Consider the following 14,324-nt stretch of genomic DNA (forward strand, 5'->3'; position numbering starts at 1 on the left):
TGGCCATTGCGCAAATGTGCGTTGCCTCTTGCGATGCTGATTCCTCGGTCTAGGAGCAACTGCATGTTGCCCTCGATGATAGCTTCAGCGTTAATGGCTTTCGTGGCGCCTACGGTCACGATAACGCTTGATCGGGGTGGGACGCTCACTTCTTCCTCCAGGACACTCAGGGAAACGTGATTTTCCACAGTTTTCATCTAAGCGATGGCTTCGTCCGTCGAAAGCGTGATCAGCTTGGAACGCAGGTCGATGATCGCCTGATGCTCATTAAGGAAATCCATACCCAAGATCACTTCGCAGGAGCATTGCGGTAGCACAACAAAGGTCACAGGATAGGTATGTCCTTTGACAGTCACTCGCGCTGTGCATCGTCCTGAAGGCGTAATGAGGTGGCCCTCTGCGGTGCGAATTTGTGGGCCGTCCCAAGCCGTTGTGACTTTTCTCAGATGCGCAGCGAGTGTTCTATTCATCACCGGGTATTCGGCTCCTGTGTCGACTAGAGCGGTAACTTTCCGGCCGTCGATAGTCACTTCTAAGTCGGAGGTCCTGGCTCTTGCATTGCATGTCGCTCTCGGTTTCGGGTCACGGCTTCGTCGCGTATGCGAGTCGCGGGTGTGGCATGTGGTCGAAGCTTTTCTGGGTGGTGGCGTCGTTTTGAAGGCAGTTTGCGTCGTGGTCGGGGTTGTCTTTTTGTGCGGCGTCGGTGCAGCGAGGGTAGGTTCTTCATGTGGCGTCGCGGGTGCAGCGTTCATGGGACATGGTCGGTGGAGGATCTTCGGCGTTTCGCTCGCGAGCAACCTCACCTCCGGAGGTTGCTGCCTTTAGTTTCCCGTACGGGGGCTGGGAGACCTTCCTCGTACCGCGTCTGCGTAGCTGCGGCGTGGAGACGCAAAGCGCGAGATTGAAGGCGCTGGTGAGCGCGAAAAGCGGTTCGGCGTGTACTCCTCTCGACGCAGGTACTCGTCGATTTCCTGCGGATGTTCTCCGCAGCGTGGTCGTGGGTTGTTAACGGCAAATCCTCGAAGACCGATACGTCGGTACGGGCAGTGACGAAGAATATGGCCGGCCTGACCGCAACGGAAGCACAACGGCCGGTTATCGGAAGTCCTCCAGGCGTCGCATTTCCTGGGGCTTCAGCGTCGGCCATAGGCTGGGCGGGCAGGGGCTGCGAGGTGGCGTTGTGGAACAATTGGCTCATCTCGGGGCGGACGTGGGGGTTGTCGCTGGGGCTGAGCAGTCCTTACCGCCGCGGCGTAGGTCATGGCCTGGGGTTCTGTGGCCGTCGGGGTGCCAAGTGCCTGTTGCATTTCTTCCCGTACCACATCCATCAGAGTCGCTGCTTCTGGCTGAGGGGAAGATGGCAGTAATCGGCGTAGCTCCTCTCGGACGATTTCGCGGATAACTTCCCGCAAGTTGTCGCTAGTGGTGGCCGGCGTGTCCGAACGGATTGCACGTGCAGAGGAAGGGTGATTGTACTGCCGAGCTCGGACGTCGAGGGTCGTCTCAATCGTGCAGGCTTCTTGCATAAATTCCTCGACTGTTTTGGCGGCTGGCGGACGAGGCTTGCAAAGAGTTGTTCTTTTACGCCGCGCATTACAACCTGAACTTTCTTTTCCTCGGTCATCTCGGGATCGGCGCTACGAAATAGGCGCTTCTTCTCCTCGACGTAACCGCGGACGGGCTCATTCGGAAGCTGGATCCTGGACTCGAGGAGTCGTTCGGCTCTTTCTTTCCTCACGACACTGGTGAATACCTTCAATAGTTCTCTCTTGAATAGCTCCCATGTCGTAAGGGACGACTCGTAGTTTTCGCACCACGTGCGTGCGGAGCCATCCAATGAGAAAACCACGTCTCCAATCTTTGCCGCATCATCCCACTTGTTGAGTGGAGCCACGCGCTCAAATTGGTCCAACCATTCTTCGGGGTCTCCGCCTAGGGACCCATTGAAAGTTGGCGGCACCCGCGGCTGCTGCAGTATGATCGGTGACATCTTCGGTGAGGTTGCGGTGCTCGTAGCAGCGTCTTTTCGCTGACTAGTGCGGTCCGGCAGTTCCCTGAACTCAGGCTCCTCTCCCTGGAGACGTCGGCTGGCTCGCTGAGCTGCTGGTTCGTCCTCGGGTGCGAAGCGCTTATGGCTGACTTCACGACTTGAAGGGGGCGTCCGGGACATGGAAGGCAACCCCGCACCTCCACCAGATATCACGTAGGGGTGACGGCAGTCGAAGCAGCGATGAAGACGGACGAAAGGGTCTTCTAAAAGAAAACTGTTTATTGGGCTGACTTGCACCCAAAATGGACTGAATTACTCGGCGGCGGTGAAGCGACAAGCGTGCTCGGCGGTCGTCGAACAGAATGCCCGCCGCTGTCGGCCGTGCTCAGTTTAAAGCTGATAGCGAACTTTCGAGATAAAGCGTGCAAAGTTACTACAACATTCCGGAACAACGTAGAATCAGCTCCGCCTGGCTGCGATCAATCGAGATAAATCTAGTCGCGTCTTGCGTCGCACAGAAAGCGATAAGGTGGCGTGGCGGCAGATATGAAAAACCCACAAACACTGCAAATGTTCGCGGCAATATGATTCAGGCTGTTCCTAACGAGGACATCTGCTGATTTGATCAAAAAAGCACGAAGGCAGATAAACCTGTATAACACCGTCGAAGCTTTTGATCGGCGACTTGCCCTTTCAAATCTCACTCTAATTCATTATATTCCTCTTCCGTAATGGAAGCAGATGCAAACATAATATCGCTTTGTATCCTTCCGAGTAACCTCTCTTTTGGTATCTAGTTCCTTGTTCCTTCTCGTAAAATCGCTAATTATGCCAAAACACCGGAACATGACAAGAACGCGCCATCATAGCGGTTTTTTTTATATTTTACAGAGACGACAAAATGAAAAAACTATAATGAATGTATAGTGACGTCGTAGCTGATTTCTTTTCCTTTTTGTTTTTAATGAAGATGCGGGAATAGAACTAACTATATGCTCGTGCTGTGCTGCTGAGTCGCTCTTTCAAACCTTCGGATATGACGTTTAATGGGGCACACTGTTGTTCGCTTCTGTTTTAGTGTGCAATTTTTGTTCGTATGTTTCTAATCATTCTCTTTTTTTTCTTTTCTCTTATGAGATCAGTTAGGTTGGCGGCCTGCCTTGCAGATCACCAGGCACTTTACCAGTGATCAGCTGATCATTTTTCCTATTTTGCAGAGATCCATCGTTCACTTTAAATGGCTTCGCAGAATGCTCACGCGGAGCTCGCGGGTAAAAAACGTGAGGATGCTGGCGTACCATTGATTAGTTAAGTTGTGAAGGAAAACAAGTGGTTGACTTAAAGCAGCTTGTGTCAGAATTCTGTTGAGGCGTATGAGTAGTTAGGCGGTTTCTTTTCCCTCCTGGGGGGGGGGGGGAGGGGGGGAGGGGGGGGGGAGGGGGAGGGGTCGAAGAAAGGTTTCGCTGCGGGGAAACTTGAGCTGATAGCTATGGTGCTCTTGACAGCTGTTCACGCTGCCCACTCTAGGCCAGTTGTATTGACCCGTGTGATATTAGTTGGCACAGTGTTCGAAGACGTAACCCAGCCGTTGTTTCAAAATGCCGCGGGATCATTGAGTCATTGGAGAATTCCCAGGATTTTGAAAACATTACCATCGCCACATGGAGGGAAGTGGCGGAAACGGGGGAGAGTCTTGCCCTCCCAGGAACCTCAACATCATCATCCCTAATTATTAACAGCAGGTATTCCAATTTTCCCGCAAGATAATTGTATTCGGTTGCTTTGCTGAGTAATGTACAATATTTAAACAATATTCTGGCAGCTCTTTGGAAGCTGTATATTAGACTTCCCCGGGATCATAAGGATACACTGTTAGCATCATCATCATCATCATCGCCATGATCTCGAGAGTAAAAGGCACGGGTCGTTGCATGATCTGTGCAGTATGTCACACATAGGAACTGGCGGGTTTAACTGCTGGACAATCCGAATGTCATTAATGTGGACCGGGTTGTGGGAACTCTTTGCAATGCATCATGCGCACATGTGTAGTAATGTGGGATCCATATGGATCTTGAAATGAGGATGGAAGGGGGTGGATGGGCGCCTGCTATGGCGAGAAATTAAATAGTTGTCACGTGAGTAGGTGTTATGTCATATTACAGCATCGTCACGTGACTAGGTTTGATGGCACAATACATCGCTCTCACGTGACCTGGTATGACGTCGCACTCATATGATGCATCATTAATTATAATATTTGGTCTTAGCGTTATCTAATTATATTATTATCATTAATAATGTGACGTCGTCATCTTCGTCGCGTGACTCGTCGGCTCGTGAGGTCACCTGATGCCGTTTCTAGCGGTCGCTTTTTGGCGGATATGACCTTGAAAGTGACCCTTCTAATGCTTTGCATTAATAAAAGAAGCCGCTCGCTTCTGCACATACATAAATACAACGCGTCTCTGTTGATGTACTGCCGTCGCAGCTTGTTAAGTGTTTTCGAAGGCAACATACAGAGGACAGAAAAGTGCATGCAGGCTAAGCCGGATTGAGCTAGAAAATCGAAATATACTGATATGCGTCTGCACAACCGTCGCATTGGAAAGTACATCGACGACGAGTTTCTTTATATTCGGTAACAGTTCTCAAGCCTGAAAAGAGTATCGTGAATACCTCCGCCCCTCCTCCCAATCTCTGGTAGATGGTGTAGAAGGTCTGTGTTTGAGCGAGAGGCTTCAATACGAACAAGCACACACCATGAAGTTTGCCAAATATTGAGAAATATAAAGTACTCACCGACGTACAGGTGGTAAAAGCGTATGGGACACCACTGCCCGCAGGCCATATACGCTCCAAGGGTTTATCCGAGATTATAAGATTTTCCTATTGCGATCACGTCAATAGTGTCTCTATACACATTAATAAATAATACCATCATCAATTTGGCTTTCATGTCTCACAGGATTCTCAGAATTGTTTTTAAACGAAAAATTTCTTAATCGCTTTTTGTTTGTTTTTAGTTTGTTTTTGAGAGCGAGCAGCCGACCTCAACCTCACAACTTGAAGTTGAGGTGAGGTTGAGTGGGATCAGTAGTGGCCTCAGGAAAAGCGAGGTGATGGCGTCAAATGAGACCTCAACCTCAACTGATGAGGTTGAGCTTGATTGAGGTCAGCAAATTTTTTTTGAGGTTGAGGCGAGGCCCTGATTTTTGAGGTCAAATGCCCACCTCCGCCCCGCGCACACACTGCATCTTGTCTACACTGCTACTACCCTGGTTTTCTGGGGACCGTTGAAAGACAAGAACTTAGTAGCAGAGAAGACACAAGCGCATAGAACGCATAAACACACATGGAGAAGCGCAAACGCAAGAGTGCGTTTCCAAGAATTTTCGGGCGCTTCCCGGGTCCGCGCTTCGCCGTGCGCTTCGAAGAAAAGCGACTGCCGCCCCTCTGGTGGTAAAAACGGTGGGGAGGCCTCCCAAAAAAACAACAGCAAAATACATGAATGAAAGGGAATCTGCCTAAATAGACATGTCACGGACAAAACAAACATATATATATATAAAGATGCGCTCGCTAACATGTTGATGTGGTCGAGCCGATCGCTATATCTCGCTGGTTCAGTGTGCGGGGAAAATGGAACGGCGGTGTTTTGTCGTTGGATATGCAGACGGCGACTGGAGTCGAACCTCCGATCCGGCGCAGGTTGCCAGAAGATTCTGCCTTTATAGTCTTGTCTGGCTGCAACTCATCGGCCTTCCAGACACAATGGTCAAGAATGTAGTGGCTTGCGGGAGACACTTTGCTCCGGATGACTACGTCCACGATCTACTTCAGGAAATGAACAGCCTCACTCACCCGCGGCTGAAGGAGGCTAGGGCGAGGAAGGACAAAGAAAATAAAAACGCGACCAAACAACGCGAGGACACCGAAGGAGACCACACAATCCTTCCTCCATGAAATATCTCGGGTAGCATAAAGCAAAAAAAAATGTTTTTGAAGGCGGGGCCGTGACGTATCCACGTGACGTACTGCACCAGACACCACGCCTCCCTCTAACATCGGATAATAATAATAATAATAATAATAATAATAATAATAATAATAATAATAATAATAATAATAATAATAATAATAATAATTGGTATTGGGGGAAAAGAAATGGCGCAGTATCTGTCTCATATATCGTTGGACACCTGAACCGCGCCGTAAGGGAATGGGATAAAGGAGGGATTGAAAGAAGGATGAGGAAGGGCGAATTTCCCCTACGACGCCACGGCCGGTCTCTAGGGGAGCGCGCGCTCTTTCGTACAGCCTCCGCTAGGGTGACTCATGGTCCAGCTTGCTTTCAGAGTGAAGACATCGCTCTCGGCGGGGACATGTTGGGTCCCACTCTCCCGTTGTGCTGCACTGAGCGTAATGCGGCGGCGCGCCGTTTCGAAGAGAAAACCGTAGCTACCGCGTGAAATTCAGGAAATTTGGTATTATACCAAGACAGAGTGGTACCAGAAATTGCTTGAACAGTGAATCAGAGGTAGGTGCTTTAAAGTATAGTATCTTTCGCAGCTAATCTGCCGAGGAAGTCGGCGCCTTATGAACAGTTGGCGCACTCATGAGTGTTGGTTCTCTTCTGTGGCTTTCATTTTGCGCTGTGTTCCTTCTTAATAGCATTCTTACAACTTGCGTAGCATATTCTATTGCAATCTCTTGACCCGGATACTCTTCCTTTCGATTACTTTTCCGACAATCAGGATTACTGATTTCGAGCTACGGTTTCATATTCGCCAAACGCAGCCATTAAACGCCTTTCGTTCGTAATCCAATCGATGCGAGAAGGTGCATTTTATGACTGCTAATTTCAATAATTATGAGGATGCAAAGATAAACAAGTTGTGCATTATTCCTCCGTCCACAGCAAAAATTGTTCTAAAAAAGCAAAAGTTTCGCATGCCTTACCTCGCATACTTTGGAGGCAACTGTTGGTCCAGGCGGTTGGGTTCACCTGCGATAGTCAATTTTTTCGGTACGCGCTGTCACGAGCAAAAACTAATAGCCGGTGCACTTTAAGGGTGTGGATAGGACACCCGGAAACACAACAGCCCCTCATAGCTCTACTTGTGACTGCTGCATCGCACAACACCAGCCAACTTCAAGCAAAGGGGCGTGGCCTGTTCTCGCCTCGCTTTTGCGAGTTTCGTGCGTGCTGCGCCGCCTTTCTTCTTCCGAATAGAGGTACCTCGTTGTCGTTACGTGTCGCGGCCTTTTTTTTTGCCGATTACAGGTACCTCGCTACACATCGCGCATTCTGCACTGCGCTGTCAGAAGTGGCATGTTTTGTTTAACAGACCACAAGCACTTTCACTGATGACGTAGGCCAATCAAGCTGAAAGGCGAGCGTGCAAACCTGTTAGGTCCATCAGAATTTGCCGGGTGGCTTCTTGACAACCTGATCACAAAGTTCTCCAATAAGCTAGCCCTATTATTTAGGCGCTCTTGCGGCTAAGCGAGTATGTGAAGCTCTCTACGCAGCGTTTTGTTCAATTTATTACTGGTGCTATCAAAATGCCATGAAGGCATTATACCCCTCCAGCCTCTGTACTTTTTTGCTCCAGCTGAGCACGAATATCCTGGCGGCAAACCTATTTTCTGTACGTGAGTAAGCAAAGAAGCCTTGGCTTCGTGACGCCAACGAAAGGCGGCCTTTTGCCCAGTAATGGTTTACTTTCCTTCCTTTTCGTATCTCTTTTAAAGAAACCGCAACTGGGGAGAAAAGGCTTTTTTGATTACCGTCATGCAGCCACGTCATTAAAATTCTTCATGCGTGTTTCTGGACAACCATATCTCATAAATTATTTCATTTTTTTCCCTTTCGATGACAGCCGCAGCAGGGATGAAACCCCGCATCTTCCTGCGCGTTTTATTTCAAACGTGGTTTTCCATGTACCCCAGAATTATTCCTTATTAAGAGATCTATGGCCTTGCCCGACGAGTATAGAGTGAGGCAGAAAGTCAGCGTCTCTTGGCAACTGGAGCAGACGGTTCCGCGGAAGCGAGTAAGGCGCCCTGTGTTGCTCCGACGCCTCTTTGCCGCATCTTTAGTCCACGTGTAGTCAACACCACCCAAAGGGAAACGCAACCATCTGAATTATTTTGTTGCGGCACAAGCCTCGCATATATTTACCAGCCGGTCACCAAGAATAACGGAAAGGTTTTTTCAATGCCACGTCAATTTGATGTCAGCGCGAAAAGAGCGTCTGCAGCAAACGATGATTGACACCACTTTGCCGTGCGTTGTCGCTAACTGACACTTCTGACAGCAAATCAGAGAGGCAACATGGCACCGTCAGGCGAATGTGAACATCGAGAATAGGGCCCCTTGAGTACCTGAGTTCGAGACACACCGCGGCAGCCGCACTTCAATAGACGCCCGCCCTAGTGGATCAGTTGTTAGCGCGCTCGGCTACTGAATCGGAGTTACCGGGTTCGAACCCAACCGCGGCGGCCGCGTTTCGATGGAGGCGAAACGCTAAGGCGCCCGTGTGCTTTGCGATGTCAGCGCACGTAAAGATCCCCAGGTGGTCGAAATTATTCCGGAGCCCTCCCTTACGGTACGTCTTTTAAAGCGAACGCTTTATTGACCGCAGGTTGACCAAATTCGCGTGATAACTAGAAAGCCATGCTGCGCATGCGCAAGGAGAAGTCATGACAAACGGCGCATTTTTCTCTCTCTCGCCACTACGCCACTCTCTCGCCCTAGCCACTACTACGGATGCTCCACTAGTAGCACCGAGCCACAGCTGTTCGGCCACTGCGCAGCGCGGCGCCTTTCCTCAAAATGCAGCTTAAAATTATCACTTTTATCTTTCTTCTTTCCCTCCCTCCTTTATCTCTTCCTTTCCGGCGCTGTTCGGGCATCTACCGAGATATGTGAGACGGTTACTGTGCTTTCTGCGCTCGCCGCGCCATCTAACATAATGTCACACCGCGCGGCTTTCCGCCGCACTGTTTGGTATGACGTCACGCCGCGGTCCTTGCGCTCGCCGCCGCTCGCTTCCCCAGCTGCGTCGCATGCCTTATAACATGTCTGAGGATTGAAAAGGAGAGCTCGCGTGCGCCGCAACCACAGTTGTGTCGTCTTAAATGCAACATAGCCAGACAACCAGACGAACCTGGACTTGCAATTAAGTTTAATCAAGGCTAACTATGCTATGCCTTAGCTTCCGCTACGCATATCCTGGCATAGACGAGCTAAGCCACTGCCAATTTTTTTCTCTCTCCCTCCCTAGTCACTACTGCGCACGCGCCACTATACTCCGTTTCATACTTAGCTGTCTACGCAGCCAAGGCTACGGTGCCTGTTTGCGATCCTCGTCCGCATCATAATATAGTGCGTCAAAAATAAAAATAGAAATGAATTGACAAGCAAAGTGAACAGTAGTTGATATTATAGTAGACCGATGGAAGTGTTTTATTTTGCAAATAGATTGATTTTTCTTTTATGTTTTCCAGAACCGAGTGACGCAGATTTTTCGTTTTCTCAGGCGCCGGCTGTATCAGGTTTTCGCAGCTGAGCCGGCAGGTCTGTTTGTGAAAATGGCGTCGCTGTCACCTGCTCGCTTGTTTTCTTCCCCCGCTTCGACTTCGAAAACATCTCCTGTTTGCCTCTTTTCCAAGGTGAAGTCTCCAAAGTTTTCTAAAGACTGCAAGGCGGGGATAGTTAATGTCTACGCAAGCATAAGGAAGCTCCACCCCGAGAAGACTTTGCGTGACGTTCTCGCAATTGTGGGCGAGATGACCGGAGTGAGCCCTCGGACAGTTGTGAGGTTTAAGAAAGAAGGTCTTTCCGGCGGAGTAAAATCACCGCAAAAAAGACCGAAAAGGATGGCAATATCAAGCTCCCGCAGTGTGAAGTACGACAGCTTTACGGTCAACGCCATCCGGCTCAAGTTGCATCGTATGTATGCCGAAAGACAAATACCGACTTTGGACAGTATCCTGCATGAAGTAAACGGAGATGACGATTTGCCGGATATGAGCAAAGCCACCTTGTGGAGGTTGCTGAAAGAGATGGGCTTCAAGTTCGAAAAAAGGAAACGAACTCTCGCACTCATCGAGCGATCCGACATAGTAGCCTGGCGGCGCCGGTATCTCAGAGCTATCAAAGCATTCCGGAGCCAAGGGAGGTAAGCGCTTCGTTTTTTATGATCGTTCAGAGAGCGACTTTTACATTATTTGCCTACCTTCATCGCACCTAGCTGTGTACGTCATGCACTCATTTTGTGAAATCATTATTACTGTTTTTAAAATAAAATAAAGGACGAATCAAATAGCGATGACACTGAATCGCGGATGTTTCAAAGAAGAATTAGTTTCTCGCTCTTTGTTCTATTCTCCGGGTCCGTGCACCTTGGTGCCGATTATTCGAAAGCATTACATATATAATTTGTGTTTTCAATAGGCACTATTCAGTTCGAATGACGAATTGAAGAATATTCTAATAGCCATTCAAAAGTTTGTAATAATTGCATACGCGATATTTTATATTTCTATGATGAATACATTGAGAACAACAAAAACTCGAGCGATATTTGTTCTGCCCCCCCCCCCCCCCCCCCCGCCCCGTGCAGGTGCACCATAAAAACTCAATCGGTATTTTTATCTGCCTCCCCGTGCAGGTGCATCGTATACCTCGATGAGACTTGGGTCAATGCTGGCCACACCAGGCAACATGTGTGGAAGGACAGCACTGTCAAGTCATCGCAAGATGCCTTTCTTAGGGGCCTGACTACAGGTCTGCCAGCGCCATCGGGGAAAGGAGGCCGCCTGATCCTCGTTCATGCAGGCAGTAGCCTCACAGGCTTTGTGAGCGGTGCTGCCGACTTCTTCAGAGCCAAGAAGGGCGCTTCAGCTGATTACCACTCCGAGATGGACGGCAAGTACTTCGAGGAGTGGTTTTCAAGCAAACTGCTGCCAAACATTCCTAACAGCAGCATTATTGTTATGGATAATGCCCCTTACCATAGTTTTGCGCTCGAAAAGCCACCAACGACATCAACTCGGAAGATTGAAATCCAGGCATGGCTCACAAGGAAGGGTATATCCTGGTCAACAGACATGGTACGAGCTGAGTTGCTCGATTTGTGCAAAAGAACGACGAGCGGACACACTGTGTATGCGATCGACACACTTGCCGCAAAACATGGCCACGAAGTGTTGCGTCTGCCTCCGTACCATTGCGAGTTTAATCCGATTGAGCAGGTGTGGAGCATGGTGAAAGGATTCGTAGCAAAAAGAAACAAAGCTTTTACATTGGCTGAAGTTGAGGAGCTTCTGCCTCAGGCTTTGGCACATGTGTCAAAGGAAGACTGGCAAAAATTTTGTGCACATGCTGAGCGCATTGAGGATGAAGCCTGGGAAAGGGATATAATTTTCGATGATGAAGTTGACCCAGTAGTTTTCGCCATTGGCAGTTCAAGCAGCTCGTCTGAAGAGTCCAGCTCTGAATTGAGTGGCATTGAGGAGCTGGAATAATACTGTTTTCTTTGCAGAGTTTTTGCATTTAATGTTTGTTGGTTGGTTTATGGGGTTTAACGTCCCAAAGCGACTCAGGCTATGAGAAACGGCGTAGTGAAGGCCTCCGGAAATTTCGACCACCTGGGGTTCTTTAACGTGCACTGACATCGCACAGCACACGGGCGCCTTGCTTTTCGCCTCGATCGAAATGCGGCCGCTGCGGCCGGGATACGATCTCGCATCCTTGGGTACAGCAGTCGAGCGCCATAACCAGTGCGCCACTGCAGCGCGTTTTCCATATAATGTGAACAACATTACTTGCCTCCTTTGAGGATTTCTCTATCCGGGTGTTGCTACGGCATCTAGATAACGCTTGGATGCTGGTCACACTATCATCGAAAGTCATTGTGAAATAGTTTCTGCCCGAATTTTCAGGTGTCAGCTGAAACACGAAGACAGGTTTCCTTGTCGAAACGTTGGCTCGGCTTGCGAACTGAGGCTGCCGCTCAACCTTTGTTCAGTGCTCTCTCATACTGTGCAGCCATCTTCTTCCTATCTTTCTACCATGCATGTGTTCAATGTCACTGCTTTGCATTAAGCAAAAGTGCCCGTGTCAAAGAACTACGAAAATATTTAACGTCCAGATGACTGTTTGTCCTTTCTTCCTCTCTACTTTATGAGGTTCTCACTGTGCAACATTGCTTTGTTGGACATTTTTTATATAATATTACTCATGTCTGGTGTGTTTTATGCCGTGTTATGCGTTGTTTTCATTTGGGTGTCTCCTCTACTGTGTGAATACCGGGACTAGGTTTTACTGCAATAGCACGGCTCCAGACGTATGAAACGTGAGCAAGAAAATTGCGTGCCAGTTATCATCGTGTTTGAAATTTTTCTTACTTGTTACTCACTTGTTCCTGCTTTATTGTGCTGCAGTTGCTTTTTATTTTATTTGTGACATTGTGATAGTTTGATTGTATTATTGAGTTCGAATGTCATAAAGCAACAGAGACTATGGAGACACTAGCACCGTAGCCGCTGAGCCACTTGTGATAGTAAGATGCCATATATGTTGTATGTAGCATCAGCAACTGCCATCGTTCCTAGTCATGTGTTCAAAGTCTTCATAATTATGATCATTTTCTGCCTTGTGCATATCGTGCTTTGTGCGTTGTTTCATTGCTGTCTCAACTCGCATTCTGATTTATCTATTATGTATAAATATTCCGAGGTTTTTAAGTGCCTTGTGGCCTCCTCTCTCTAAGACCACATGACCCATATGACTTCATTCTCTGGAACTGGCGTCACAGAAAATTCTTCACAAAAGATTTATTTAGTGCTGCCTGTATGATTAGCCTTATCATATTGTGTAGCTCACTATAATTTGTGCTCCTATATATGCTGTTTGTCCCAAGTTGTTGGCGACATTGCTCTGCTGGTCTTCGACTGTGTATGCCAAAGTTTGGCAGTTTTCATGCTTGTTCCCTGCTGAAGTTATATAGTATTTATCCCATGCTCCAGCTCTCAAATTTTGGCCTACTACAAAACTGCGAGAGCAAATGGCACACAAGATACTGAGAGGGTGCCGTTTAATAAAAAAATGAACAATTGGTATTTGTGGACTTGTGGCATTTGGGGACATACGCTTCAATGGTTCACTTGACATCTAGCCTTTTTTTTTTGGGGGGGGGGGGGGGGTTAAAAATTGATTTCCTCAAGCATGTAAATGATCAAAAAAGTCTTGGACAAGAGAATTTTGGCGCACTGTTCTCTTTACAATACAGGCTGTACAAACATGGTCGGCCATTCACACGGCATGCACAGCAAATATCGACATATAACATTCTATAATCTGCAACACCAGTTTTCAAACCCTGGTATGTTTGGGCAGCAGTCAAAAAACTACAGTAACTCACGATCGAGCACAAACGGTTATCTCCAGTAACAAACATGATTTCTATCATTGCGGATATGTACAAATATTAAAAACATGCGAGGTGATGTTAATTATACCAGCCACCACGTTCATTCACTCTGTACTTACACATCCTTTGTGTAGAAACCCGAATTTTCGCCGTTGATATTGTTACCGCGAGAAGGTGGCGAGCTACCGTGGTTTGTGAGGAGGACGAACAGCGAGCTTTGGGACGTTGGACCCCATGAATTATAAATCCAAAACAACATCGCCAATCTATACCGCGTAGCCTCCAGACGACGCTGCCTCGAATAATTGAAGCCACACTGAATTCTATCACCCCACAATTAATGATTCATTGTGTGCAGCATGCGAAAAAATCCGTGAACACCGAAAAACAGCGCCTCTCAGCACGTCCGTTGCCAACTCTCACTTCACTTTCGTTTCCCTGCGGAAAAAGTTAACAGCACGCTTCTTATTAAAGAAGTCATTTCATTTTGATAACAAAAAAGGCCACTTATATATGGCTCGCATTTAGACTTTCTATCTAGAGATTCGCCGAAAAAAGATTAAAAAAAGCACAAACCTACGCTGAGGATCGAACCTGGGCCCCCTCACAAAATGAACAAACATGCCCGCGCTACATACCACTCAGCCACGACGCGAGGCGGAGTGACACATTTTGTTAGTTTTTTTTTGACGGACTATAAACTTATGCTTCCGTACCTTTGGCTGTGTAGACAGCTATGTATGAAACGGAGTATAGTAGCACCGAGCCACAGGTGTTCCGCCGCAGCGCAGCGCAGGGCCTTCCCTGAAAATCCAACTTTCAATTTTCAGTTCTCTTTCCTCTTTCCGTCCCTTTATCCCTTCCTTTACGGCGCGGTTCGGGTGCCCACG

The 14,324-nt window shown here is 48.1% G+C and overlaps 1 protein-coding gene and 1 pseudogene across 2 annotated transcripts in view; one reads left to right on the forward strand and one right to left on the reverse strand.

Moving 5' to 3' along the window:
* The window catches only part of LOC144133762 (uncharacterized), a 162,495-nt pseudogene that overhangs the window by 117,207 nt on the left and 30,964 nt on the right, over positions 1–14,324 (reverse strand). The window lies entirely within an intron of this gene.
* LOC144133602 (uncharacterized) lies at positions 9,854–11,527 on the forward strand. Its single transcript, XM_077666793.1, has 2 exons — positions 9,854–10,179; positions 10,672–11,527. Exons 1-2 carry the CDS (start codon positions 9,878–9,880, stop codon positions 11,525–11,527), a joined length of 1,158 nt encoding a protein of 385 aa, XP_077522919.1. The 5' UTR covers positions 9,854–9,877.

Source organism: Amblyomma americanum, chromosome 5 (genome assembly GCF_052857255.1).
Source record: "Amblyomma americanum isolate KBUSLIRL-KWMA chromosome 5, ASM5285725v1, whole genome shotgun sequence".
Lineage (NCBI taxonomy): Eukaryota > Metazoa > Arthropoda > Arachnida > Ixodida > Ixodidae > Amblyomma > Amblyomma americanum.

What these genes read in the sequence shown, in the direction of transcription:
- LOC144133602 (XM_077666793.1), top strand. Translation starts at nt 9,878, where the DNA reads ATGGCAATATCAAGCTCCCGCAGTGTGAAGTACGACAGCTTTACGGTC. An exon ending in GCATTCCGGAGCCAAGGGAG is followed by an intron (nt 10,180 to 10,671) that starts GTAAGCGCTTCG and finishes CTCCCCGTGCAG; the next exon opens with GTGCATCGTATACCTCGATG.